Source organism: Salvelinus sp. IW2-2015, linkage group LG20 (assembly GCF_002910315.2).
Source record: "Salvelinus sp. IW2-2015 linkage group LG20, ASM291031v2, whole genome shotgun sequence".
Classification (NCBI taxonomy): Eukaryota; Metazoa; Chordata; class Actinopteri; order Salmoniformes; family Salmonidae; genus Salvelinus; species Salvelinus sp. IW2-2015.
Genome location: NC_036860.1, coordinates 57,375,568 through 57,400,997, shown reverse-complemented (window position 1 = coordinate 57,400,997; position 25,430 = coordinate 57,375,568). Strand labels below are relative to the sequence as shown.

The 25,430-nt window shown below is 44.2% G+C and overlaps 1 protein-coding gene and 1 pseudogene across 1 annotated transcript; one reads left to right on the top strand and one right to left on the bottom strand.

Moving 5' to 3' along the window:
* Positions 1–1,522: 1,522 nt before the first annotated feature.
* On the bottom strand, positions 1,523–2,722 carry LOC111982150 (rhodopsin-like). Its single transcript, XM_024013750.1, has one exon. The coding sequence runs from the start codon at positions 2,720–2,722 to the stop codon at positions 1,523–1,525; it is 1,200 nt and encodes a 399-aa protein (XP_023869518.1).
* A 546-nt stretch (positions 2,723–3,268) lies between these two features.
* On the top strand, positions 3,269–23,092 carry LOC111980019 (palmitoyltransferase ZDHHC8B-like; annotated as a pseudogene).
* Positions 23,093–25,430: the final 2,338 nt, after the last annotated feature.

Here is a 25,430-nt window from a genome sequence, read left to right as displayed (position 1 = left end):
CCCTTTTACACGTTTTGTTTGTATTTTCTCTTTCTGAATGACCAGACGCCTTGAACAGTCTGTTTGCTTTTGGCTGACTAGTTAAGTAGCATTTATGAGTGTTTGTCTGATTTTATGTATCTTGTACTCAACTGAGATTTCGTGGTTATGCCAGAAGTCCTTGAGCCATGCCTTGTATAAGGGTGCTGTTCAAATAGCTTTAGTCTGTCAACTTAGGCATGCAATTTTACATAAATTGAATCATTAAAATTTGTCAAGTTTCTTTGGTTGAAAGTTTTGTATAATTTTTTTTTTTTAGTATAAAACCTGCAACCTGTTCAGTATAATAAAAAATATACTTTTTGCACAAGTGAATCTTGTGAGATCCATCAGAGATCCATTTATGGTAACTGTAGTGATTTCACTGCAGGACCAACATCATAGCACTCAACATCATAGTTGTCAATTAACAAAGTTCCCCAGCTTAAAGGTTCATACTTTTTGTCCCTGCTGTTTTTGTTGACATAATTACCCTTAATGGAGGATAATTGTACCTCAGGGCCGGTTGCTGTCACTGCAACGTAGTAATTATTGCTGGATGTTTTTCTCCCAAGTACTCAGGCATGGGCCTTTGATTTTAAATTGCTGGAAACAAAATAATTAAAGTAGCTTCTGCTCCAGAGATGCAGAATTGATTTCCCAACCTCATGAAGCACTTAAATTAAACTCACTTGAAGTTGAAATGCTTGTTAACAAAAACTTTATAGTATGTAATGATATCTATAGTGTATTTTATGTAGCTTACATTCTGCAGGGTTGACAACATTAACATCCTTGTGATTCAGTCACCATTGCCAAAAATAGGTTTTATTGTCAGATAAAACAGATTGGTGCAGTGAAATGTGTTTTATAGGGTTGTGTCTTGCTCAACGGCACACTGACAGATTTTTCACGTTGTCGGTTCAGATATTCAAACCAACGACCTTTCAGTTGCTGGGCCAACGCTCTAACTGCTAGGCTACCTGCCACCCTAGCTGTATCTTTCAGAGAGTAGTTAGAGTTCGCTGATATTCACTTAGATGTGATAGGATATACATCAAAGATGGTGGATAAATAATATAGTTCACTCAGGCCGTTTCCATTGAAAAGAATGGTCAAGGTTCCTGTGTAAGTGGGCGTTCCCTGTTACGTGAGCATGCTTTCTCGTTCCTTCATGATCACTGGCATGCTCAATCGAGAGAGGGAACAGCCAGCTCTTATCTACTTATAGGGTGTGTTCGTCTACCCAGGTGTTGCCAGCCACCCCTCCGCTGGGCAGGGGCAATAAGTAGACCAGAGCGGCCCCGCCATGGCCAGAAAAATTTGTATATACTGCCTGTTTGTTTACAGTAGTATAATTACACTAATGAAATCATGGTGATAAGCCAATATAATTTAAATGTATTTTCAGACAACACAGATGTCCTAAAGAGCAGCAGTTCTACGTAGCAGTTGGTCTGGGTTGATGCCAGTAAATTAGCAATGTGTGTATAGCCATATCTATCTACCTTCTGCAGGAGCAAGACAGTTTCTTTACTCCATAGAGGAAGATGTAAGGTATGATGCAGGTGTAAGAGGATGCGATGTAGCTGGCCACCTCCACCACTACGGAGGACGTGTGGATGTTGCTGGATATCCTCAATAAGAGGTGGGTCACCCAGCACACCACAAACACAGTGGCCACAGCCACCACGCTCTTGGCTGCCCTCACCTGCGTGCCTGAGCCTGGGCTGAGCTTAGCTGGAGGCTGGGAGGTCCTCTGGCGATCAGGTGAAGCTCTGACTCTGCTGTCACCAACCTCAACCTGGTAGAGGGGGGAACTGATTGAGCTGTGTACAACAGAGGGTCCTGCACAAGGTAGGACAGAGCAGGAGACACCAGGCAGGTTGGGGCGGATATCTGAAATCCTCTGGTTTTTAGAACTCTGAGGGAAAACTGGAGAAGTAACTATTGGTAAATCTGCCTCTTTATCACATGTCTTGATGCCTGTTTCATCATATTTCTCTGAGACGTCCATCTTCTCCCGCTTGTTAGGTAGAGCATTATCTGTCCCCTTGTGATGGTCTGAAGTCAGGCTCTTGATACGCATCTGGTTCCTTAGCAGAGTGATCACAATCTGGATGCTGGAGAACACTATACCAGCGATGGGGAGGGCGTTAGCGAGGGTCAGATACAATGTCTCATAGGTCTGCCTTGCAGTTTGGGAGGGAAATACTTCTATACAGTCCTTGTGGCTCTCATTCCCACTGTCCACCTGGACAAAGAAGAAGTGTGGAACACTGAAGACCCCAGCCACTGTCCAGCTGCCAGCCAGGAGATAGGCTACGAGACGGAGGCTATCCAGCTGGACCGGAGCTCCTCCGCGTTTCAGAGAGCCCACCAGCTTCTGGTACCAGAACACACTAATAAACAAGGTGGAGAAGATACTGCTGGTCTCCGACAGGTCCGAGCAGAACCGGAACACACCGCAGTAGGCTTCCCCCAGGAACCAGCGGCCAGCAAAGTCAGCCATGGTATCGGGGAGATCCACCAGGTAGTTGGTGATGAGGTTGGAGATGGCCAGGTTGATGAAGAGGAGCTCGTTGGTGCGGAGAAGGGACTTAGGTCCAGGGAGAGAGCGGAGACCCAGCCAGTTGTTCCCCAGGATCCCTACTAGGCACATCAGCCCTCGGATTAAGGCTTCGATCCAATCCTTTGCATCCATCACATCTGAGGCATCTATGTCTGAGCCTTATTTGATGGCTCAACATGTATAAGGGATGTTAATATCATGCTTCAGGTCCAACCCCACAACAAGTCCTTAGAGACTCAACCTCACATTTGCTATACATTTCTTGTCTTCAGTACTTGGAGAACACAAGAGGCTCATTGTATCCCAATACAGAAGAGAAAAACCTAACTGAACTTGGATCAGTGGAAAGGAGTAACCTGACCACCATATACTGTACCAGGGTGTGAATAGCCCATGTTTAGGTTGTTAGCATTCAATTATGTACAAATGTGTAATATTCTATCTCTGACTATAGTGCAACATTATTGTCCATTTCTAATGACACAAATGCATTTCCATGGTAAAGCAAATTACATTTTTAATCAAGAGTATGGCTATGAAATTAAATAATTGTTGTATTTTTTTGGTTAACATACAGCACAACGTGGTCTAGCCTGCTATAGTGTAGTTTACGTCATCCATTCTTTCCCCCCGGCGAAAACCCCACAAACAGAGCCTTGGCCAGTACGCAGCGCGGCTTCGCTAAGTTTTTCGGGACCAGTCGGGACTGTGGGATTTCCAAGACGGTCACAGTTCATTGGACTTTTTCACCATGCATTCGTTTGCATTTGATCCATCGAAAACCAGGACAGAGATCAGGACATAGAAGAGTGGGAATACATCGTATCGTGGATCATTATTTTATCTTGGTGTAATCGTTTCGTTAGAATAAACTGCTGATGTTTGTGGAAAGTAGGCTACAGAATGCCCACCAGCGGCGATGAGAGAATTAAAGGCAGCGCGTTTATTCCAGTGTCCACTGCTGCCGTACTCCTCGTTGGGTCCACCACTTTATTCTTCGTATTTACGTAAGTTGACCACTATGCCTCCTTCAGGAAAAGTAGTTAATAACAGACACTAATGTAGGCCTACCCTTTTTAAACTACAGTATACTATTCCATACATTAAGTGGTCTGGAGATTTAAAGAGAATTCAATGGATAAGGCAATGAGCATGCACGTTTATTCCAAACTGTAGCTTTCTCCAGTGAAATATTGGGATAAAATAGGTTATGTTGCTCACGCACTATGCAAACTAGTATAAACATTTTAAGGCGCGTCCACATTCGGAAGTTAGAACATTCCCCAGTGTTATTGTAGCGTTCAATCGGACAGAAGTGTAACGATGACACCATTTTTGGGGGTGAGAAAAAGCAATTTAGTAAAAAGACCTCAAAAAATATTCTGGTGTAATTTTATTTGCATATCAATATGCAATATTATTCATAAAACAGTTCAGCAATACTGTACCCAAAGCTGTCCATTAGGAGTTACCAGTGGTGGAAAAATGACCCATTTGTCATACTTGAATAAAAGTAAAGATACCTTAATAGAAAATGACTCAAGTAAGACTGAAAGTCACTCAGTAAAATACTACTTGAGTAAAAGTCTAAAAGTATTTGGTTTTAAATATACCTAAGTATCAAAAGAACATGTAATTGGTAAAATATACATAAGTATCAAAGTAAAAGTATATATAATTTCTAATTCTTTATATTAAGCAAGCCTGAAGGCACTATTTTCTTGTTTTTTATTTGTTTACATATAACCAGGGGCACACTCCAACACTCAGACATAATTTACCAAAGAGTCATGTGTGTTTAGTGAGTCAGCCAGATCAGAGGCAGTAGGGATGACCAGGGAGGGATGTTCTCTTGATATGTGGGTGAATTGGACCATTTTCTTGTACTGCCAACATTCAAAGTGTAACTTTTGGGTGTCAGGGAAAATGTATGGAGTAAAAAGTACATTTTTTTTAGGAATGTAGTAAAGTAAAAGTACACTACTTGACCAAAAATATGTGGACACATGCTCGTCGAACATCTCATTCCAAAATCATGGGCATTAATATGGAGTTGGTGTCCCCTTTGCTGCTATAACTGCCTCCACTCTTCTGGGAAGGCTTTCCACTAGATGTGGGAACATTTCTGCAGCCACAAGCGCATTAGTGAGGTCGGGCACGAATGTTAGGTGATTAGGCCTGGCTCGCAGTCGGTGTTCCAATTCACCCCAAAGATGTTCGATGGGGTTGAGGTCAGGGCTCTGTGCAGGCCAGTCAAGTTCTTCCATGCCGATGTCGATAAACCATTTCTGTATGGACCTTGCTTTGTGCACAGGGCATTGTCATGCTGAAAAAGGAAAGGGCCTTCCACAAACTGTTGCCACAAAGTTGGAAGCACAGAATCGTCTAGAATGCCATTGTGTCATTTAGAGTTAAGATTTCCCTTTACTGGCATTGTTCTGGCATCCACCAAACCCAGATTCATCGTCGGACTGCCAGATGGTGAAGCGTGATTCGTCACTCCAGAGAACACGTTTCCACTGCTCCAGTGACCAATGGCGGCGAGCTTTACACCACTCCAGCCGATGCTTGGCATTGCGCATGGTGATCTAAGGTTGTGTGCGGCTGCTCAGCTATGGAAACCCATTTCATGAAGCTCCCGACCTAAACATTTCTTGTGCTGACGTTGCTTCCAGAGGCAGTTTGGAACTCAGTAGTGAGTGTTGCAACTGAGGACAGACGATTTTTACGCGCTACACACTTCAGCACTCGGCGGTCCCGTTCTGTGAGCTTGTGTGGCCTACCATTTCGCGGCTGAGTTGTTGTTGCTCCTAGATGTTTCCACTTCACACTTCACAGCACTTATAGTTGACCGGGCAGCTCTAGCAGGGCAGTAATTTGACGAACTGACTTGTTGGAAAGGTGACATCCTATGACAGTGCCACGTTGAAAGTCACTGAGCTCTTCAGTAAGGCCATTGTACTGCCAATGTTTGTCTAAGGAGATTGCATGGCGGTGTGCTCGATTTTATACACCTGTCAGCAACAGGTGTGGCTGAAACAGAAACATGCATTTGTATATATAGCGTATAAATTCTCCAAAATTGTAAAGTACAAGAACCCTCCAAAAAAGACTTAAGTAGTACTTTAAAGTATTTTTAGTCAAGTATTTTACGCCACTGGTAGTTACATTTCATTGCCTAATATCATGTTGATCCTCTTAATCTGAGCTACTGTGGGCTATTTGAATTTGGTATGGGGACTGTGTTAAGAGGCTATTTAACCGTTAGGCCTGTCTCAGGCCGTTTTCTACTTAGGCTATACTCAAACGTTCGGATGATGATGTGGTTCAGTGGTTGATATAATAACTGGGTCCTGATCCGGAAACATAAATATCATGACCCCAAACACACCTCTCAGAGCTATAGCCTACACCAGCATGCCCCAAGTGATGTCACAATTTATTCCTAAATCCCTTTATCTTCTTCCAGAGTGCAATGATGCTGAGAACTTAGTCAGGTATATTTCCTAGAAGTCAGACTGGGTCAGTTTAGAGCAAAACAGGTTCCCGAATGAATCCCTTGTTTTCTCAAAACAAACTTTTGGTAATGTGAGGATCACTGCCAACATTATCCCCTAGATTGCTAGTAGAGCCTTGGTGAGTAGACCTAATACCATAACAGCTGTTAACCAAGTCCACTGACCCCTGACCTCTGTAGCCAGATATGTCCAAGTTCCCTCCTCTGTTGTTTTTCAAGCAAAGTTTAAATTGGGTCCTCTAGCACAGTGGTATTCAAACATTTTCAACGGGGACCCATTTTCTTCACAATAATATCTGGGATTCCTACTCCACCACAAATCTAATGACACAAGCTCAAAATCAGTACATTTAGATTTTCACATCAACAATTAACCTTCAATTCATTACACTTTCATCTCTCTCATCAAAATAAATAGAACCAATAAATACATTTACTCAATAAAAAACATTTGTGTATTGTCCCATAAAATAAACTGTACACTTAACATGGCTATATACAGGGAGTACCAGTACTGAGGCGATCTGTGTAGGGGTACGAGGTAATTGAGGTACCTACACTCTTAGAAAAAAGGGTTTCGAATGGGTTCTTCGGTTGTCCTCATAGGAGAACACTTTTTGGTTCCATGTACAACCCTTCTGGGTTCCATGTTTTCCATGTGAAAAGGGTTCTACCTGGAACCAAAAAGGGTTATTCGAAGGGTTATCCTATGGGGACAGCCAAAGAACCCTTTTAGGTTCTAGATAGCTCCTTTTTTTTCTAAGAGTGTATGTACATGTAGGTATGGGTAAAGTGACTAGGCAATAATAATAAATAGTAGCAGCAGCGGTGAGTGTGTAAGTGTTTATGTGTGTGTGAGTGGTTGGCATCAGTATGCTGCTGCTGTATGTGGGTGGCATCCTTCTGGGCAAAAACTGGTTGAATCAACATTGTTTCTACTTCATAAAAAATAATGAAAATCAATGTGATGACGTTGAATCAACATGGAAAACTGATTGGATTTGCTAAAAGTCATCAACGTAAGGGAATTTCGTATTTTTTTCACCTAACTTAAATCCAATGACAGGGTGCAATTTTTGGTTGATTTAACATGGAAATCACCTTAGTTGACAACTCAATCAAATGTAAATCAAAAGCGGTGCGGGGGGCTGCCTTAATTGACATTGTCACGCTCGTCTTCCTCCTCTTCTGAGGAGGAGTAGTTGGAAGGATCGGAGGACCAATATGCAGCATGGTAAGTGTTCATCTTGAATTTATTTAGAAAAGAGAACACTGAACGAACTAACAAAAATAACAAACAACGAACGTGAAGCTATCGAATAAAGTGCTGACACAAAACACTACACATAGACAATCACCCACAACCCACAATGACAAAACAGGCTACCTAAATATGGTTCCCAATCAGAGACAACGACTAACACCTGCCTCTGATTGAGAACCATATCAGGCCAAACACAGAAACAGACAAACTAGACATACAACATAGAATGCCCACTCAGATCACACCCTGACCAAACAAAACATAGAAACATACAAAGCAAACTATGGTCAGGGCGTGACAGTWCCCCCCCCCCCCCKAAGGTGCGGACTCCGGCCGCAAAACCTAAACCTATAGGGGAGGGTCTGGGTGGGCATCTGTCCGCAGTGGCGGCTCTGGCGCGGGACGTGGCCCCCACTCCACCATAGTCAATCCCCGCTTCCGTGGCCTCTTAGGAGCGGCAACCCTCGCCACCGACCTTGGACTGGCAACCCCAGCTCCGGACTGAAGGGCAGCTCCGGACTGAAGGGCCGCTCCGGACTGAAGGGCAGCTCTGGACTGAAGCAAACAATGGTCAGGGCGTGAAAGACATCTATGTCATTGTCGCCCGGGAGCAGTTGTTTGGGGTTTACTGCCTTGCTCAAGGGCGAACCGCAGGTTTTTTCCAACTTGCCGGCTTGGGATTCGAACCAGTGACCTTTCGGTAACTGGCCGGCCCAATGCTCTTAAACGCTAGGGCTACTGCACTGTGGTTATTATTGCAGATTTCTCTGAAGATTGAAGATCACCAACAAGAGAGAATATAACTTTCTGAAAACGTTCCCAGTGAGAGATTTCACTATAATAAAGCATAAGTATTCAGACCCATTCACTTTTTCCACATTTTGTTACGTTACAGCCTTATTCTAAAATGGATATTAAAAAAATCCTCAGCAATCTACAGACAATACCCCATAATGACAAAGTGAAAAATGTTTGCAAATGTATTAAAAATAAAAACAAAAATACCTTATTTACATAAGTATTCAGACCCTTTGCTATGAGAGTCCACCTGGGGTAAATTCAATTGATTGGACATGATTTGGAAAGGTACACACCTGTCTATATAAGGTCCCACAGTTGACAGTGCATGTCAGAGCAAAAACCAAGCCATGAGGTTGAAGGAATTGTCCGTCAAGCTCAGAGACAGGATTGTGTCGAGGCACAGATCTGGTGAAGAGTACCAAAAAATGTCTGCGGTATTGATGGTACCCAAGAACACACTGGCCTCCATCATTCTTAAATGGATTAAGTTCGGAACCACCAAGACTCTTCCTAGAGCTGGCCGCCCGGCCAAACTGAGCAATCAGGGGAGAAGGGCCTTGGTCATGGAGGTGACCAAGAACCCGATGGTCACTCTGACAGAGCTCTGGAGTTCCTCTGGAGAGATGGGAGAACCTTTCAGAAGGACAACCATCTCTGCAGCACTCCACCAATCAGGCCTTTATGGTAGAGTGGCCAGACGGAAGCCACTCCTCAGTAAAAGGCACATAACAGCCCGGTTGCTGTTATGTGCCCAGAAGGCCCCTAAAGACTCTCAGACCATGAGAAACAAGGTTCTCTGGTTTGATTAAACCAAGATTGAACTCTTTGGCCTGAATGCCAAGAGTCACGTCTGGAGGAAACCTGGCACCAACCCTACGGTGAAGCATGGTGGTGGCAGGGTCATGCTGTGGGGATGTTTTCAGCGGCAGGGACTGGGAGACTAGTCAGGATCGAGGCAAAGAAGAAGGTTGCAAAGTACAGAGAGATCCTTGGTGAAAACCTGCTCCAGAGTGCATCATACCCAAGAAGACTCGAGGCTGTAATCGCTGCCAAAGGTGCTTCAACAAAGTACTGAGTAAAGAGTCTGAATACTTATGTAAATGATTTTTATTTTTTATAAATTAGCAAACATTTCTTAAAACCAGTTTCTGCTTTGTCATTATGGGGCATTGTGTGTAGATAGATGATGGAAAAAACAATTTCATCAATTTTAGAAGAAGGCTGTAACCTAACAACATTTGGAAAAAGTCAAGGAGTCTGAATACTTTCCGAAGTATGTCTGAATTGTCTATTCCATGAACAGCCATTCCTCATAGATAAGGTCATGTTGAAACAGAGTGGTCCAGCCCAATCACACAAGCTCTTTGTTTTCCCTTTCACTCAGGAAGCAGTGGAGGCCCGTTTCATCAACACTTTGCAGGAAGCACATTTATTTACTTGGACATGACCCCAGATCTTTGGGAACCACCCTTTGCTGTAAATTATATAATTATTTGGCAGCAGCAGAAGAAATGGAATCTGGAGGGACAATCTTTTGCCATTACATCATATGTAGGCCTACATTACTGTTAGACAGGCCTTTACCGAGAGAAGGACTGGTCAATCTGTGTCCATCTGTCTGTCTGCTCTGTCAGCAGGGACAGTGTCTTAGTTCCTTTAAAAGCAGGGATGGACAGATTACAGCTCCTGCCGGTGTCTCAACCAAATACAAGCCCACCTTAGTACCACTGAGGAAAAGGGACCTTGGTTGTCTCCCGTCATAAGATCAACCTTGGTTCAGCCAATGAGTGGGGAGGTGGGGGTAAGGGTACATTTGGGCACCTCGGGGTTTGTAGTATATGGCTAATATACCACGACTAAGGGCTGTATCCAGGCATTCCGCGTTGCGTTGTGCATAAGAACAGCCCTTAGCCGTAGTATATTGGCCATATACCACAACCCCTCAGGCCTTATTGCTTAATTACTCCACGCGGGATGGACATTTGACTTCTGCTTTTATCCTATTCACAAAAGGCATACAAAGGCCAAAGGGCCTTGGATAAAGCTACAGAATGTCATTTTGTATGTTTGATTGTTGGTGCAGTAGAATGAATGTAGTTTTTTTATAAAGCTAGTTTTTTTTATAAAGCTACATTCATTGGACATTCAAGCATCACTAAACACTTATAGTGTTTGGTACTAAGGGTAGAACCACAAACAAGCAAAGATTCTCACAAATGGTAACGTCAATGGTGTTTCCTAGTAACAATTTGTCAGTTAATCTCAACATTTGATGTAGCTGAGATGTGGCAAAGTTCTGTACGTAGAAGCCTTCTTGACCTTTCATTCTGAGTTAATTATGGGACCATGTGCAGAGGGGAGGAGGTCAGATGTGATACACACCCGTAGTGGGTCAGATATTTATAGAATAACACTCCTCTCTATCCTTCCCTCCCTCCCCACCCAAACAAACATTTCGTTTTTTTCCCACATACACATCGATCCCTACACATACAACACTATTATATGTAATATAAATATATCGTTGATATTCAAGCCGTAGTTTTTATAGTTCAATGAAGTAGTCTCTCCAAACCATCTTATAACAGTGTTATGTGTTCATTCAGTGTAATCAATTGTGGCTAAAGCCAATTCATACAGTACCTTCCATAGGTCTGATGATCATATCTTATTCAACATGTCTAACATCCATGAGATGTTCAAGGAGCTGTAGTTTGAGAATCTCTAATGCTCTCCTCTGCTTGCTGCTTGACCGATGTGACAGTGGTGGTGTTGACTAGCTGTCCAACAGCTGGGCTCTTCTCAGGCATGGCAGTGTGCAGATTGGACAGTCTCAGCAGCAGTTTACCCTTCTGGATGATTTAATACAGCTCTGCAGTCTGTTTCATTAGGCGCAGGGCAGGGGCTTGTCTACCCGCCTGGCCACACTGCAGCGTGAGGAACTCTCCATGTGCAGTTGCTCCAGATGGTCACAAACCAATGATGGTCCAGGCAGCAGGCCCACTCATGCAAAGGCTTCCACAGGAATAATCCCTTTGATAAGAAAACAATCAGTCGCGGGCCGACCCTCCGCACTCATCCCAAATGACTTTGACTGATTTCTACTTATTTGGAACGCAATATCATTATCTTCCATACTGTGCTCATTTAGTATTTTTAGGTGATGTATCCATTATTTGACAGATGGGTGAAGGGGTAGGCGAATCGAGCAGATAAATCATTTGTTTTAAAAAGATGAACAGTGCCAGTATACTTATTCCGAATTGCCTTTTTGGCTCCTTGTTTTCCCCATGACCCATTGGTCTTGCTGGAATAGGAGGACGGTGAAAGTGGTATGCAGGCACATGAACACCACTCCAGACTGACTGGGCTTGATACCTGCTATTTAGTGCTGCCCAGCTGGCAGCTACCCCTGAATCTGCCAACTTAATCCACATTTCCTATTTATACTGTAGGGTGGCTAGACTTGCAAGTACAGTATACTGTAGATATACTTGGACAAGTACAGTATACTGTAGATATACTGGGACAAGTACAGTATGGACTCTGTGTAGTACAAGGGTACAGTATAATGTATAGTACAAGGGTACCGTATAATGCACATATCCATGTAATCTAGCTCTGTTATGACAATTTAAGTACATCTCAAACATGACCACATTTAGTGAAATGTTTCTTCAGAGAAGACATAGATATAAATCCCCTCCTCCAGCTTTGGGAACCTACTGTTCTGTTCCCCTCATTAATCTGGCTTACTCAGTAGTACAATTAGGTGTTAATCTGTTTCAATTAAAGACCCAGTGCAGTCAAAAACATCTATATATATTTACACACTATGAGGTTGGAATAATACTGTTAAATTGTGGAAATTATGATAATGCATTTTTAGTGTAAGAGCTGTTTGCAAAGACCGACTAAAATGTCAGCCTGTTTTGGTGGAATGGAGTTTTGGCCTGCCTGGTGCCAACACCAGGCGGTAAATTAGTTTATAGACCAAAAAGAAAGAGAGTTCCAAACATCTCTGCCAACAACGTCTAGTTTTCCGTTTCCCCCTACCCAATCAGACCACTCCTAGACACTCCTAGCAAAATTCTTGCTTGAGAAATTTCTCTTTGCTAAAAGGCTCTTTTTAAAAAAAAAGAGCCTTTTTGACCATTTTAATTGAAAACAATCACAGTAAGGTACTTAGTTGCTACCCAGAGATAATTTGATATTGAGATAAAACTGCTGCGTTGGGCCTTTAAGTAAATCCTTATAGAGGAGCATTACTCTTACAGATCTTCAGACACAGCTGTTTCTCCAGTACATAACTATACTGTACTTGCCTTTGAAGGCTGTTTGTCTTTAAAGGCAGTCATGTCTGTTGCAGCTGTATAGGTGATGGAGTATGTATGGTTTATTTTATTCTATGTGCATGGAATGGGGTCTTTTGGGCTGTGTGTGCTGCTGACCGCTGACAGCAGGTTCTGTGTGTTTGGCGTCTGATGCGAGGATGCCACCATTGTGGGCTGGCAGAGTGGTCTGTAATCCAGAGTCCCTAATCCTGGGATTATTGGGATTGCAGCTGGCATTGCATTACCAGGCATTCCTTCCGGGGTAACCACCTTCCCCCACACTCTCATCCTAACTGGGGCTGTTCTGTAGGGGTTGGGGATCTTGCACTATGCTGGGCTGGAGCTAGAGCTGGGGAAGGGACTCTAAATTTGGTCAAAATGTTGTCTGTTTCACAGTCTTCACAGTCACGGTCAGTCTAAAGATATTCCATTGGAGTTCAGTTCACACATACAGTGCATTCAGAAAGTATTCAGACCCCTTAACTTTTTCCACATTTTGTTACGTTACAGCCTTATTCTAAAATTGATGAAATAAAAAAATGTCCCTCATCAATCTACACATAATACCCCATAATGTCAAAGCGAAAAAAGGTTTTTAGAAATGTTTGCAAATATATTTGCTATGAGACTCGAAATTGAGCTTAGGTGCATCCTATTTCCATTGATCATCCTTGAGATCTTTCTACAACTTGATTGGAGTCCACCTGTGGTAAATTCCATTGGTTGGACATGATTTGGAAAGGCACACACCTGTCTATATAAGGTCCCATAGTTGACAATGCATGTCAGAGCAAAAATCCAGCCATGAGGTCGAAGAACACTGGAAGAAAAAAAAAGTTTAGAACCACCAAGACTCTTCCTAGAGCTGGCTGACCGGCCAAACTGAGCAATCGGGGGAGAAGGGCCAAGAACCCGATGATCACTCTGACAGAGCTCCAGAGTTCCTCTTTGGAGATGGGAGAACCTTCCAGAAGGACAACCATTTCTGCAGCACTCCATCAATCAGGCCTTTATGGTAGAGTGGCCAGACGGAAGCCACTCCTCAGAAAAAGGCACATGACAGCCCATTTGGAGTTTGCCAAAAGGCACCTAAAGGACTCTCAGACCATGAGAAACAAGATTCTCTGCTCTGATGAAACCAAGATTGAACTCTGTAATGTGAATGTCAAGCATCACGTCTGGAGGAAACCAGGCATTACTCATCACCTGGCCAATACCATCCCTATAGTGAAGCATGGTGGTGGCAGCATCATGCTGTGGGTATGTTTTTCAGCGGCAGAGACTGGAAGACTAGTCAGGATTGAGGGAAAGATGAATGGAACAAAGTACAGAGTCATACCCAATAAGACTCGAGGCTGTAATCGCTGCCAAAGGTGCTTCAACAAAGTACTGAGTAAAGGGTCTGAATACTTATGTAAATGTGATATTTATTTTTATAAATTTGCAAAAATGTCTAAAAACCTGTTTTTACTTTATCATTATGGGGTATTGTGTGTAGATTGATGAGGGAAAAAAACAATTTAAGCAATTTTAGAATAAGGCTTCAACGTAAAGAAATCTGGAAAAAGGGAAGGGGTCTGAATACTTTCTGAATGCACTGTACACGTTCTGCCCTCGTCACATCCTGACCCTTGACATTTGCAGCTTTGGGTCATGTGGGGTGGAGGAGCCGTCCAGTTTCTGTTTTCACACTTGTCACGGTCCTGTTACTGTCACTGTTACAGTCATGGTCATTAATACACAGTCTGCACTTCAATGGCATACCACACTACTGCTGTTGTTATTGTCCCTAAAAATAAAATACCCACAGGAAGGAGATGATAATACCAGTTGTGATAATGTAAGAGGCCCAAAGTTTTTCAAGTGAAGATAAACTCTTCACAGCAGCATGGCTTTGAACTCAATTTCACTGTACAATACATTCAGTCTTAAAATGCAGATAATGCATAGGTTACTCATGCTGAAATGTAATCATTATACTGTAATTCACTTTGCCTTTTATCTGCGTCTCCTTCAGAAACCCTGATTAATGTACAGAGCCTCTTTTTAATCTCACACTGTAGATACTGTATATAATCATGGAATCCTCTCAGCAAATCTAATTCTCTAGTTTTAAACATATTTGCTTTATGGCAGTGCAAACGCCATGAAGTTCGACATCAGACTGAATTTGGCATTGCCAAGTTCGGAAACTAGTGTAAGTTTTGGACAGTAAAACAATACAAATGTATTCAATTACATTTTCCTGCTGAGGCAACCAAATATTTATGATAATGACTGTTGATTGATTCTTACACTGAGCCAGAGAGCTATAGATTTATGCCCCTTTGAACACATTCAACCTAGGTATATTACTGGGTGTGTGCTGTGTGTATACTGTGAGTGTAATGTGTGTATACTGTGAGTGTAATGTGTGTGTACTGTGAGTGTAATGTGTGTATGCTGTGAGTGTAATGTGTGTATACTGTGAGTGTAATGTGTGTATACTGTGAGTGTAATGTGTGTATACTGTGAGTGTAATGTGTGTGTACTGTGAGTGTAATGTGTGTGTATTGTGAGTCCACTGAACTGCATCTTGCCTCTGTCCCAGGTGCCCGTGGCTGGCAGTGACTGTGTCAATCTACGTACCACCATGCAGTGCCATACTGTTCTTCCTTGTCTTGGCCAACTTCACCATGGCAACCTTTATGGATGCAGGCGTTCTCCCCATGGGTGAATAACTACTATACTATGCACAAGTCTATTCAGTACTGTAAATTACAGTTGGTGGGCATGTAGTTGTTCAACTGTATTGAATTATTGTCTACTAGTTATAACATACTAGCTACTAACTGGATTTATTCTTGAATAGAATGATAAACTACGCCAGATGTACACTACCATTCAAAAGTTTGGGGTCACATAGAAATGTCCTTGTTGTTGAAAGAAAAGCACATTTTTTGTCCGTTAAAATAACATCATATTGATCAGAAATACAGTGTAGACATTGTTAATGTTGTAAATGACTATTGTAGCTGGAAACGGCTGATTCTTTATGGAATATCTACATAGGCCTCAACTGTCAGGATTCATTAAATAGTACCCGCAAAACACCAGTCTCAACGTCAACAGTGAAGAGGCGACTCCGGGATGCTGGCCTTCTAAGCAGAGTTCCTCTGTCCAGTGTCTGTGTTCTTTTGCCCATCTTAATCTTTTATTTTTATTGGCAAGTCTGAGATATGGCTTTTTCTTTGCAACTCTGCCTACAATGCCAGCATCCCAGAGTCGCCTCTTCACTGTTGACGTTGAGACTGGTGTTTTGCGGGTACTATTTAATGAAGCTGCCAGTTGAGGACATATGAGGCGTCTGTTTCTCAAACTAGACACTCTAATGTACTTGTCCTCTTGCTCAGTTGTGCACCGGAAACCTCCCACTCATCTTTCTATTCTGTTTAGAGACAGTTTGCGCTGTTCTGTGAAGGGAGTAGTACACGGCGTTGTACGAGATCTTCAGTTTCTTGGCAATTTCTCGCATGGAATAGCCTTCATTTCTCAGAACAAGAATAGACTGACGAGTTTCAGAAGAAAGGGCTTTGTTTCTGGCTGTTACGGCTCTCGTTTGTGGTAGGAAGAGTGGACCAAGACGCAGCGTGGAAAGTGTTCATGGTTTTTTATTCAAAAACACTCAAACAAAATAACGAAAGTCAAAAAACGAAAGCGAACAGTTCTGTCAGGCAAAAAACACTAAACAAGATCCCACAAAACCCAAAAGGAAAATGACAACTTATATATGATCCCCAATCAGAGACAACGATAGACAGCTGCCTCTGATTGGGAACCATACTCAGCCAAAAACACAAAGAAATAGAAAACATCGATTTTCCCGCCCGAGTCGCACCCTGACCTAACCAAACATAGAGAATAATAAGGATCTCTAAGGTCAGGGCGTGACACTGGCCATTTTGAGTCTGTAATCGAACCGACAAATGCTGATGCTCCAGATACTCAACTTGTCTAAAGAGGGCCAGTTTTATTGCTTCTTTAATCAGAACAACAGATTTCAGCTGTGCTAACATAATTGCAAAAGGGTTTTCTAATGATCAATGAGCCTTTTAAAATTAAAAACTTGGATTAGCTAACACGACGTGCCATTGGAACACAGGAGTGATGGTTGCTGATAATGGGCCTCTGTACGCCTATGTAGATATTCCATAAAAAAAAAAATCTGTTTCCAGCTACGATAGTCATTTACAACATTAACAATGTCTACATTGTATTTCTGATCAATTTGATGTTATTTTAATGGACAGAAAATGTGCTTTCCTTTCAAAAACAAGGACATTTCAATGTGACACCAAACTTTTGAACGGTAGTGTATATCTAGTGTTACCCCACTCCCAGTGTTGTGCCATTGATCTGTAGTTCATGTTGAGCTGTGTATTTGTGTTTCAGCTAATGAGGACGAGGACAAGGACGATGACCTCCGCGCTCCGCTCTACAAGAATGTGGACGTGAAGGGTGTCCAGGTCAGGCTGAAGTGGTGTGCCTCCTGCCACTTTTACAGACCTCCACGATGCTCCCACTGCAGTGTCTGTGACCACTGTGTAGAGGTGAGAGAGAGAGAGGGAAGGAGGAGAAAGGGAGGGAGGGTTAGAAAGCGATAAAAGGAGAGAGGGAGGAAAGGGAGACAGGAACAAGCAAGGGGTAGTGGAGAGGGGGAGGACGGGGTAGTGGGGAGAGGGATGACGGGGTGGTGGGGAGGAAGGGGAGGAACGGGGTGGTGGGGAGAGGGATGACGGGGTGGTGGGGAGGAAGGGGGAGAATGGGGTGGTGGAGAGGGGGAGGACGGGGTAGTGGGGAGAGGGAAGGACGGGGTGGTGGGAGAGGAGGAGGGGTGGTGGGGAGGGGGAGACGGGGTGTTGGGGAGAGGGAGGATGTGGTGGTGGGGAGGGGAGGAAGGGGTGGTGGGGAGGAAGGGTTTGTTGGAGAAGGGTAGGAAGGGGGTGGAGGAGAGGTGATGAGGGAGGGTGGAGGGAGGGTGTGCTGTAGTTGTTGAAGGGGAGGGTGGGTCTGAGTAGGGTCAATAGTGTGTGTGCTGTAGGGTAATGGTGGATGGGGGAGAGAGAATGATGGAGGGATAGAGGGGGAGGGGTGAGAGAGAGAGGGATCACATTAATCAGGTTAATCCCTTTCCCCCAATCCTTTATTGTCCCTGGAGCGGAGAGAGATATTTAAAAAGCGTTGGGACAATCTGGTGTGTACACTGAGGTATATTAGACAGCTAAGTGCATATCAACATTTGTATGATTTTGACTTCTGATGATAATGTTTTTTCCATTGTCCAATCATTATCAATACCATGTGTAAGTGGCTAGCTAGACCACTCCAAAATACTTTTGTAGCATGGACACACAATGTTGGACAGAGTCATGTAAAGTAGGCTGCTACAATATGTTGTCATAATTCTCAGAGTGATTGAATGTTTTTATCTAATGTTGTATTCCATTGTGTCATAAATCCCATGCAGGACTTTGACCAACACTGTCCTGGGTGAACAACTGTATCGGGAGGCGGAACTACCGCTACTTTTTTCCTGTTTCTGCTGTCACTCACGATGCACATGGTGGGCGTGTTCTCCGGTGGCCTGCTCTACATTCTACACCATCAGGAAGACCTGTGGAAGCTGCACTGTACTGTCACGGTATCCTTAACTTACACGCACTCTGTGTACTCTCTGTGCTCTGTGTGTGTGTGTGTGTGTGTTGTGTGTGTGTGTGTGTGTGTGTGTGTGTGTGTGTGTGTGTGTGTGTGTGTGATGTGTGTGTGTGTGTGTGTGTGTGTGTGTGTGTGTGTGTGTGTGTGTGTGTTGTGTGTGTGTGTGTGTGTGTGTGTGTGTGTGTGTGTGTGTGTGTGCAGTATGATCATGGTCATTCATTTGTAAAGCTTCCTAAAGAGAGCTGTTGAGTCTCCTTTACTGCTGCGTCCAGATTGGTGGTGATGAGTGTATCAGGTCTGTTCTTCATTCCTGTCCTGGGCCTCACAGGGTTCCACCTCTATCTGGTGTCTAGGGGCAGAACCACCAATGAACAGGTCAGACAAACCCTGGGCTGTACTTCATTCCATGTAAATCATGCTTTTAAATGACTAGATAAAAGGTTTCTGTACTATATAACGGGGTGACTCTAGGTTGAGTCCTCACTTTAATTATGAAATTGTTGGTTACTTTTTCACAGGTTACTGGGAAGTTTCAAGGAGGGGTTAACCCTTTCACTCTAGGTTGCTGTGGCAACTTGGAGTATCTCATATGTAGTCCCATCTCTCCAAAGTAAGAAACATTTCACGTTTTATGTAAACATCATGTACAGTATAATATATTGTAAACGGCCCCTAAATTGGAGCTCATTAACTCATCTGTTTGCTTGGACCATACCAGGTATACAGCGAGGCCCATTAAGAAATCAACAGTTCGCATCATGCCTCCTTTCCTGAGACCAGAGACTGACAGACAGATCCCAATTATTAGGGTCAGGGATATCGGCGTCCAGCGTCATGATCTCCAAAGTAAAGTAAGTCTGTCCTCTCCAAATACCCTCAGTAGGGAAGATCCCCTATTCACACACACACACACACAGCATCGTTATTAGACTTCATCAGCAGATCAGATATAATTAACTGTATTTCCTTCTTTTCCGCTCTCAGCGCCTGTCCGCTGACGGTATGGACGAGACAGATATTAAACGTCTGAGCACCCCACCCCCGCTGCACCCCAAACCAGACCCCAACCTGCTGAAGAGCCACCTAGCAGCCCTAGAGGGTAGGGTCACGTTACTAATCTGACAACCAAGCATACAGTACCTGTATTTATGCACCTCGTATTATAGATGACTTGAGGAAATTATCATGAAGAAACTTGAAACAGTCCAGAAACCCCTCAAACGGTCATCCACTGCTCTCAACACTGCATCATGGTGGTGACATTATTCCATGTACCATGAAAGGCTTGTGTTAAATTCCACATACATTACTGTCTCTCTCTGGACTAGTTCAGTCCCACTAGATATGATGGTAATTCATTTCACATTTTGGTGAATATTAATCCTCCTTCCTCTGTTTCAGTTCCAGAGAGTAGTCTTCATCCCAAACCATTGATCCCTCCCCCTGGGCAGATCCTGCAGCAGCTCAGGCCAGCACTGCAGTCCCCCACCAAGCCAACACCCCCCTTATCTGTCCAACAGGTCAGTTATATCATTCGCAATAATGACATCAGATACACTGTGCATTTCTTGCGCTGTGTTTGGAGCCGTTTTCACAGATCATGGTTGTGTTTTGTGGTTTGAGAGCTCTCTGACGGTCTGTTATATGTTGTGGTTGTGGTTGTGTCTAGGTGGCACTAGATCAACAGGGGGGCAGCAGTAGAGGTCATTACTTGTCATCAGAACCCATCCTGGCCAGAGTGGACCAGCAGCTAGCCTTCCAGTCGGGTCCCATGTCCGCTCCGCACCAGCTCAACTCTCTCACCCTTAGCACCCGCTTCCTCACCCATGAACACGCCTATCAACATGGAAACAAGCTGCCGGCCTTGCACTCAGAAGGTCTGATCTCCCACCAGGCGTCTCCGGGCGGGTTCCCCCCTCACAACCCCCTGTCCAGCCGCAGCAGTCTCTCCTACAGCAACCTGGTGAACCCAGGTGACCCTAACTACCTGCCCCAGCGAGGGGGACCGCCACTTCACTACCACCCCCACTTCTTGACCCTGGGCCCTGATGGCAGTGTGCTGCAGGGGTCCCCTTCACATGCCTACAGCCCCGTGTTCATGGGGGTCAGCAGACAATCTCCCCAGACAAGGGACACTTTACCCAGGGATCCCTCTCTACGGGACCTCACCCCTCAGGCCCTCACCCCTCAGGCCCTGATGCACAGGGACCTCTCCCCACAGACCTTGATCCATTGGGAGGCCTCTCCGGTCCGCTACGATAACCTCTCCAAGTCCATCATGGCCTCCATCAAGGAGCGACGGGAGATGGAGGCGAAGGACAGGATGCTGCGGATGCAGGCCAGGTCCCAGGCCCTGTATGGCTGCCCAGACATGGGGGTCTACGACATCCCCAGCAGACGCAGCCTCCCTGCAGACAGCATGCGCCCCCCAGGTTCCCGCGCCCCCACCCCGCCCTCATACGGCTCCAGGGAGTTCATGATGAGCACTGGTATTTTGGGGTACGGAGGTACGAGGTCGCCCCTCTCCAGTGCCTCATCATCCTCTCTGACCCGAGCCCCCAGGACTTCCAGCTCCCCCCTGCAGAGCAGCAGTAGCCTACAGAGTAAGGGTCGTTTCCCCTCCCCATCTTACCTCCCCCCAGACAGGCAGCCCAAGCCCTCACCCTCCTCCTGCACCCTGCCCCACACCCCCTCCTCTTCCTCTGCCCCATACGTCCCCCCAAAACGCCCCTCACTCATATGCGCCATGGAGGGCAAGGACTCAGCACCCTTTGCTTTCTCCAAATAGGAAACATTAAGTCTTCCTGAGGGTGTATGCAGCCAGTCAGCCACACCACTCTGCAGTGTTAGCCTGTATATCCACAACTTCCCAGCACGGTGTAAGTGTGTCTGTGTGGGAGGGTGTGGGAGTCGAGAGGACATTAATATGCAGTTATGGGAATAATTTTGTACAGATATTTATACTTGGTTCTCTTGCTAGACAAGGGTGTGTTTTGAATAAAGACTGAGTGTTAACCAACACCATATGCAGATATCTGATTCTCAGGACAGTGGCCAATTGGCAGACAGTTGTGCCTCCTCATGTAGTCAAAGGAACCAATAACAGAGGAAATGTACAGAATACTTATCTTTGATTGTTGATATACAGTACCAGTCAAAAGTTTGGACACACCTACTCATTCAAAGGTTTTTCTTTATTTTTACTATTTTCTACATTGTAGAATAATAGTGAAGAAATCGAAACTATGAAATAACATATATGCAATCATGTATTAACCAAAAAAGTGTTAAACAAATATATTTTATATTTGAGATTCTTCAAAGTAGCCACCCTTTGCCTTGATGACAGCTTTGCACACTTTCATGAGGTAGTCACCTGTAATGCATTTCAATTAACAGTTGTGCCTTGTTAAAAAGTGTGGAATTTCTTTCCTTCATAATGTGTTTGAGCCAATCAGTTATGTTGTGACAAGGTAGGGGTGGTATACAGACGATAGCCCTATTTGGTTTAATACCAAGTCCATATTATGGCAAGAACAGCTCAAATAACCAAAGAGAAATGACAGTCCATCATGACTTTAAGACATGATGGTCAGTCAATCCGGAACATTTCAAGAACTTTGCAGTCGCAAAAACCATCAAGCGCTATGATGAAACTGGCTCTCATGAGGACCGCCACAGGAAAGGAAGACCCAGAGTTACCTCTGCTGCAGAGGATAAGTTCATTAGAGTTAACTGCACCTCAGATTGCAGCCCAAACAAATGCTTCACAGAGTTCAAGTAACAGACACATCTCAACATCAACTGTTCAGCGGAGACTGCGTGAATCAGGCCTTCATGGTCGAATTGCTGCAAAGAAACCACTACTAAAGGACACCAATAATAAGAAGAGACTTGCTTGGGCCAAGAAACCCGATCAATGGACATTAGACCGGTGGAAATCCGTCTAATTTGGTCTGATGAGTCGAAATGTGAGATTTTTGGTTCCAACCGTCGTGTCTTTCTGAGAAGCAGAGTAGGTGAATGGATGATCTCCGCATGTGAGGTTCCCACCGTGAAGCATGGAGGAGGAGGTGTGATGGTGTGGGGGTGCTTTTCTGGTGCTTTTCTGGTGCTTTTCTGGTGACTGTTTGTGATTTAGTTAGAATTCAAGGCACATTTAACCAGCATGGCTACCACAGCATTTTGCAGTGATACGCCATCCCATCTGGTTTGTGCTTAGTGGGACTATCATTTGTTTTTCAACAGGGCAATGAGTCAGGGCTATTTGACCAATAAGGAGAGTGATGGAATGCTGCATCAGGTGACCTGGCCTCCATAATCAGCCGACCTCAACCCAGTTGAAATGGTTTGGGATGAGTTGGACCACAGAGTAAAGGCAAAGCAGCCAACAAGTGCTCAGCATATGTGGGAACTCCTTCAAGACTGCTGGAAAAGCATTCCTCATGATGCTGGTTGAGAGAATGCCAAGAGTGTGCAATGCTGTCATCAAGGCAAAGGGTGGCTACTTTGAAGAATCTCAAATCTCAAATATATTCTGATTTGTTTAACACTTTTTTGGTTACTACATGATTCCATATGTGTTATTTCATAATGTTGATGTCTTCACTATTATTCTACAATGTAGAAAATAGTCAAAATAAAGAAAAACCACAGGGTTTTTGAATGAGTAGGTGTGTCCAAACTTTTGACTGGTACTGTATGTGTTTTGGTATATGTGTTTTGGTATATGTGTTTTGATATATGTGTTTTGATATATGTGTTTGATAATGCTTTTGAGAAATAATGTCATGTGATGATGATGAGACATTATATTATTTTGCATCTGTTGAAGTCATGCTTTATTAATATTTTGTAGTTGTTTTGACAAATAAAAAAGTGACTGTTTTGTTCCTTTTTTTGTATTAGTTGTTGTTTTTGCCACCAGCGTCATGTCCACATCCCAAGTTCATCCCTAACCCAGGCTTCATGTACACATCCCCGTTCAAACCTAACCCTAGCTTCATGTACACATCCCCGTTCAAACCTAACCCTAGCTTCATGTACACATCCCCGTTCAAACCTAACCCTAGCTTCATGTACACATCCCAGGTTCATCCCTAACCCAGGCTTCATGTACACATCCCCGTTCAACCCTAACCCTAGCTTCATGTACACATCCCAGTTCAACCCTTACCCTACTCATGTCCACATCCCAGTTCAAACCAGAAACCCTAAATCTAGCTTCATGTCCACATCCCAGTTCAACCCTAACCCTAGCTTCATTTCACATCCAGTTCAACCAGAACCCTAACCCTAGCTTCATGTCCACATCCCAGTTCAACCAGAACCCTAACCCTAGCTTCATGTCCACATCCCAGTTCAACCCTAACCCTAGCTTCATGTACACATCCCAGTTCAACCAAACCCTAAGCTTCATGTCCACATCCCAGTTCAACCTAACCCAGCTTCATGTCCACATCCCAGTTCAACAACCCTAACCCTAGCTTCATGTCACATCCCAGTTCAACCAAACCCTAACCCTAGCTACATGTCCACATCCCAGTTCAACCAGAACCCTAACCCTAGCTTCATGTCCACATCCCAGTTCAACCAGAGCCCTAACCCTAGCTACATGTCCACATCCCAGTTCAACCAGAACCCTAACTCTAGCTTCATGTCCACATCCCAGTTCAACCCTAACCCTAGCTTCATGTTCCACATCCCAGTTCAACCAGAACCCTAAACCCTAGCTTCATGTCCACATCCCAGTTCAACCAGAACCCTAACCCTAACCCTAGCTCAGTCCACATCCCAGTTCAACCCTAACCCTAGCTTCATGTACACATCCCAGTTCAAACCAAACCCTAGCTTCATGTCCACATCCCAGTTCAACCCTAACCCTAGCTTCATGTCCACATCCCAGTTCAACCAGAACCCAGCCCTAACCCTAGCTTCATGTCCACATCCCAGTTCAACCAAAAACCCTAGCCCTAACCCTAGCTTCATGTCCACATCCCAGTTCAAACCCTAACCCTAGCTTCATGTCCACATCCCAGTTCAACCCTAACCCTAGCTTCATGTCCACATCCCAGTTCAACCCTACCCTAGCTTCATGTCCACATCCCAGTTCAACCAGAACCCTAACCCTAGCTTCATGTCCACATCCCAGTTCAACCAGAACCCTAACCCCAACCCTAGCTTCATGTCCACATCCCAGTTCAACCCTAACCCTAGCTTCATGTACACATCCCAGTTCAACCAAACCCTAGCTTCAGTGCCACATCCCAGTTCAACCCTAACCCTAGCTTCATGTCCACATCCCAGTTCAACCAGAACCCTAGCCCTAACCCTAGCTTCATGTCCACATCCCAGTTCAACCAAAACCCTAGCCTAACCCTAGCTTCATGTCCACATCCCCGTTCAAACCTAACCCTAGCTTCATGTCCACATCCCAGGTTCAACCCTAACCCTAGCTTCATGTCCACATCCCAGTTCAACCCTAACCCTAGCTCATGTCCACATCCCAGTTCAACCCTAACCCTAGCTTCATGTCCACATCCCAGTTCAACCAGAACCCTAACCCTAGCTCATGTCCACATCCCAGTTCAACCAGAACCCAACCTAGCTTCAGTCCACATCCCAGTTCAACCAAACCCTAACCCTAGCTTCATGTCCACATCCCAGTTCAACCAGAACCCTAACCCTAGCTTCATGTCCACATCCCAGTTCAACTCTAACTCTAGCCTCAACCAGAACTCTAACTCTTGCTTTATATCCACATTCCAGTTCAACCCTAATTCTAGCCTCAACCACAAGTCTAACCCTAACCTCGGTTTATCTTACTTTTGATCCTACATTTGTCTTTGGACCCGTAAGGCGCTGGAGCTCGACTTCACCTGGCTCTCCTTTTGACACAAGGTGTAGTAATCCAGCTCAAATCACAGTTTGTACAGATAGTACGACAAAATGGCACCCCCTAGTGGACTTATCTGTGAGTAGAATGTATAAAAAATCCACAAGATGATTTGAGTGTGTATAACCTATAGGTTCTACTCTTTTGATTATCGACTTGCTGAGCTCAACTAAGGATTTCAGAGAAGTATGTATTGTATATCCTAAACAAATTAAGCCTTCAGTATTGAGTATTGAGTTTTCAGTACTGTAATTCCACTGAGATTGTATTTTACACTAGAATTCTGATGCTGTGATATTTCTCTGACTACCAGTGATGGTTGCCATAGGCACAGA

Coding starts and splice junctions, on each gene's coding strand:
- LOC111982150 (XM_024013750.1), bottom strand. CDS start 2,722: ATGGATGCAAAGGATTGGATCGAAGCCTTAATCCGAGGGCTGATGTGC.